The sequence below is a fragment of the Miscanthus floridulus genome, chromosome 18 (assembly GCF_019320115.1).
Source record: "Miscanthus floridulus cultivar M001 chromosome 18, ASM1932011v1, whole genome shotgun sequence".
NCBI lineage: Eukaryota > Viridiplantae > Streptophyta > Magnoliopsida > Poales > Poaceae > Miscanthus > Miscanthus floridulus.
The window spans coordinates 127,150,514-127,154,393 of record NC_089597.1 but is presented as its reverse complement, the minus strand read 5'-3'; the positions used below and the strand labels follow the sequence as shown (position 1 = coordinate 127,154,393).

General features: G+C 58.6%; 2 protein-coding genes across 2 annotated transcripts; both read left to right on the top strand.

Annotated features, from left to right (window-relative positions):
- The first annotated feature begins 229 nt into the window (after positions 1–229).
- Positions 230–2,518, top strand: LOC136522550 (beta-1,2-xylosyltransferase XYXT1-like). Its single transcript, XM_066516356.1, has 3 exons — positions 230–499; positions 560–730; positions 854–2,518. Exons 2-3 carry the CDS (start codon positions 577–579, stop codon positions 2,194–2,196), a joined length of 1,497 nt encoding a protein of 498 aa, XP_066372453.1. The 5' UTR covers positions 230–499; positions 560–576; the 3' UTR covers positions 2,197–2,518.
- A 711-nt stretch (positions 2,519–3,229) lies between these two features.
- LOC136520142 (glycine-rich RNA-binding protein 3, mitochondrial-like) lies at positions 3,230–3,649 on the top strand. Its single transcript, XM_066513573.1, has 2 exons — positions 3,230–3,359; positions 3,531–3,649. Exons 1-2 carry the CDS (start codon positions 3,230–3,232, stop codon positions 3,647–3,649), a joined length of 249 nt encoding a protein of 82 aa, XP_066369670.1.
- Positions 3,650–3,880: the final 231 nt, after the last annotated feature.

Genomic DNA, 3,880 nt, shown 5'->3' with positions numbered 1-3,880 from the left:
CAAGGAAGGCGACGACGAGGAGCCGGAAAAGACGATGCGACTTCAGTCAGTATCAGCTCGTTCCCGTGATCATCCTGATCATCAATCAAGGCAGAAAGAAAAGTTAAAAGAATGAAACCAAAGAAAAGAAAAGGGAAGGGAAAGCGGCGACGAAACGTGGTTTCCATGAACTCGCGCATCCCAGCTGGTCTGGTTGGTTTCTTTCAACCGACGAGAGAGAGCGAGCGGATTTGTTTCGAATAATTTTTCTTTATAAAACTCTTCCTGCCTGCCTGCCTGCCTTTCAAATCGTGGAGTCTTCTCCACGGCCACTACCGCCCTGCCTCGCTGTTCCCGGCGATTAACAATGCATTTGTTTAATTCCGCCCTGCTCGTCTACTCATAATTAATCGCTCCGTACTTCTCCGGCTGGCCGGCCTTCCCCCTGCTTCAAAAGCGCTCCGTCGTTCATGAGTGCCGCCGGCGTCGTCAGGGTCAAGCACAGCGTAGCGGCTCTGCGGTTTTTATGGTTGTAAAGCTGCCGGTGGTGGTGGTGGAGCAGCAGCAGCAGCTGAAGAAGAAGAAGAAGATTCTGAGATGAAGCCGCCGGCGCCGCTGCCGAGGAGCGGGAGCAAGAAGGGCAGGGCCGCTGCCTTCTGCAACCTCCCGCTTCTCCTCCTCATCGGCGCCATCCAGTTCCTCGTCATCTACTCCCCCGCCATCGATCGCTACATGGTCATGGTCACCAAAGGTATCGCTGTTTATTTGGGCCATTTCATTTGATCGATCATATCACGCATTGCGTTTTCTCAATCCCAGCAAAGTAAGCATTCGTCGCATTCACTGATTCCATGGCGATTTTGGTGTTTTCCAGGCAAGCCTGGGTTCCCGTCGCTGCTGCTAGACGGCAGGAGAGGCTTCAGGCTGGTGGAGGAGGAGACCATCCCGGAGCCCCGGGTGCGGTGCGACTTCGCGGACCCGAGGTCGGACGTGTGCGAGCTGGAGGGCGCCATCCGCATCCGCGGCAGCACGTCGGAGGTGTTCGTGGTCGCCCCCGCCGGTGCCGATGGTCTGCTGGCGGCGAACGTGACGGGTCTGGCGCCCGGGATGAACGCGACGAGCTGGACGATCCAGCCGTACACGCGCAAGGGCGAGGCCCGCGTGATGCGGAGCATCGCGACGCTGACGGTGCGCGTGGTGGCCCCCGGCGACGCGCCGCCCTGCACGGTGCGTCACGACGTCCCGGCCGTGGTGTACTCCAACGGCGGCTACTGCGGCAACTACTACCACGACTTCAACGACAACATCATCCCGCTGTTCGTGACGGCGCGCCACCTGGGCGGCGAGGTGCAGCTGTTGGTGGCGCAGAAGCAGGCGTGGTGGTTCCACAAGTACCGGGAGATCGTGGACGGGCTCACCAACTACGAGGCCGTGGACCTGGGCGGCGGCGACGGGGGCGGCGACGGGGAGGAGGTGCGGTGCTTCCGCAGAGCCACGCTGGGGCTGCATAGCCACAAGGACCTGAGCATTGACCCGCGCCGCGCGCCGCGGAACCTGTCCATGGTCGACTTCAAGCGCTTCCTCATGTGGCGGTACGCGCTGCCGCGAGAGCACGCCATCCGGCTGGAGGAGGAGGAGGCGGCCGGGGCCGCGCGGAGGAGGCCCCGGCTGCTCGTCGTCACCCGCCGGTCGCGGCGGCGGTTCGTCAACCTCCCGGAGATCGTGGCGCTGGCGGAGGAGGTCGGGTTCGACGTGACGGCGTCGGACCTGATGTCGGCGTCGGCCAAGAACAAGGCCGCCGGCGGGGTCGGGGACGAAGGGCACTCGCGCATGGCGGACGCGTCGAAGCTGGTGAACTCGTTCGACGCGATGGTGGCGGTGCACGGGTCCGGGCTGACCAACCTGGTGTTCCTGCCGATGAACGCGGTGGTGGTGCAGGTGGTGCCGCTGGGGCGGATGGAGGGCCTGGCCATGAACGAGTACGGGGTGCCGCCGCGAGACATGAACATGCGGTACCTCCAGTACAACATCACGGCGGAGGAGAGCACGCTGTCGGAGGTGTACCCGAGGGCGCACCCCGTGCTGCTGGACCCCATGCCCATCCACGAGCAGAGCTGGTCGCTCGTCAAGGACGTCTACCTCGGGAAACAGGATGTCAGGCTCGGCGTCCGACGGTTCAGGCCCGTCCTCCTCAAGGCCATCCAGCTGCTCCGGTGACGGTAACTGACATTGATTGCCTCGCCACCGCCGGCTGGCCGCCGCCCGGCTCTCCCTCTCACTCCTCCGATGACCAATGTACAATCTCCACTCCAATATGCGATTGAGGTAGATGACATGTGACTACAGAAACATGATACAAACAGTGATCCAATTCTCACCATGTTTTCCTACTTTCTTTTTTCTTTTTTTTTTCTCACACGGCGACATGTAAAATTTCACAATCGATCGATGAATTAGCTGTCGTTGTTGCTCAAAGCAACGACGTTTTTTTTTTTGTATGAACGGAACTCCTGTACTATACTTTACACACACAAAAAGAGGAACTCCTGTACTATACAAGCACAAGCAAGCGCCCCTGTGATTGTGGTGGTTGCCAACAAAGAGAACAAAATCATGTGATGCACGATGCAAGAAGCTCGTGCGCTTGCCAAACAGAGGTTCGGTGCACCGACGAACGAATCTCGAGTTGGGCCGTCGGTGGGGAAGAGATTAACTGGGCTGTGAATAGAAAAACGGGCCGCCAAGCTAGCAGGTGCGTGCTGGGCTGAAAACCATGTTGCAAGGCCCATTACTTATATTTTTTTTTAAAAGGAACAAAACTTTGGACTACAAATGAACAGATCAGTCAAAGTCGGAGTTAAAATTGCACGGATAGACACACGCACTCACGGTCACAGATTATATTGCTACTAGTCGAGTTAAAACTCTTGGGAATGAATAATGAATGAATTTAGCCGCCGTTACTCTCTTATCATCTTGAGAAAACGAGGGGACACAGACACACAGGGGAATGCATGCAGACCCGATACGAGAGGTCGCCATGCATTGCATTGCATGCCACTCGACCGTTCCAGCTTCGTGTGCTAGCTAGGCTGCTAGCTTAGCTGCATTGAACACTCGAACGCCATCCTCCGCTATAAAAAGGCCTCAACTCGATCTACGGGAGATACCACACGAAGAATATCTTCTACCAAGAAGACTGATCGATCAGCAGGCTAGCTACACTAGCAGATCGCGCCAGAGAGAGAAGATGGGCGGCAAGGGAGGCGGCGGCGGAGGTGGTGGCAAGGGCGGAGGCGGAGGCGGCAGCAAGGGTGGAGGCGGAGGTGGCGGTGGTAGCAAGAGCGGCGGCAGCGGTGGCGGAGGAAAGGGAGGCGGCGGTAAGGGTGGAGGCGGAGGTGGCGGTGGTAGCAAGAGCGGCGGCAGCGGTGGCGGAGGAAAGGGAGGCGGCTCTTACTCCGGCGGAGGAGGTGGTGGTGGCAAGAGCGCCGGCGGCGGCGGTGGGTACGCCGGTCATGGTGGTGATGGGAAGTCGGCCGGCGGTGGATCAGGCGGCGACGGCATGATGAAGGCGCCCGGCGGCGACGGCGCGTACATCTCCCGCTCCGGCTTCGAGTCCAACCCGCAGGGCTACTTCCAGGGCCTCAACCAGGGAGGAGGCAACAAGTAGTAGATCGATCGAGCTAGACTGCTGCTGCTGTGGTTGACAAGCGTGTGATGTCTGAAAGGACCGTCAGTGTCCATAGCTTCTAAATAATGTAAAATGAAATGTTGCTGCGCCGACCGCATGCAGCGGTGCAGCCTTGCGTACTACTACTACTATCTCGGGTCTATGGCGTCGTCGTTTCAGCTTAATTTATTTGGTCGCTTGTTTCAAAGCAGTGATCGAGATGATCTGCTG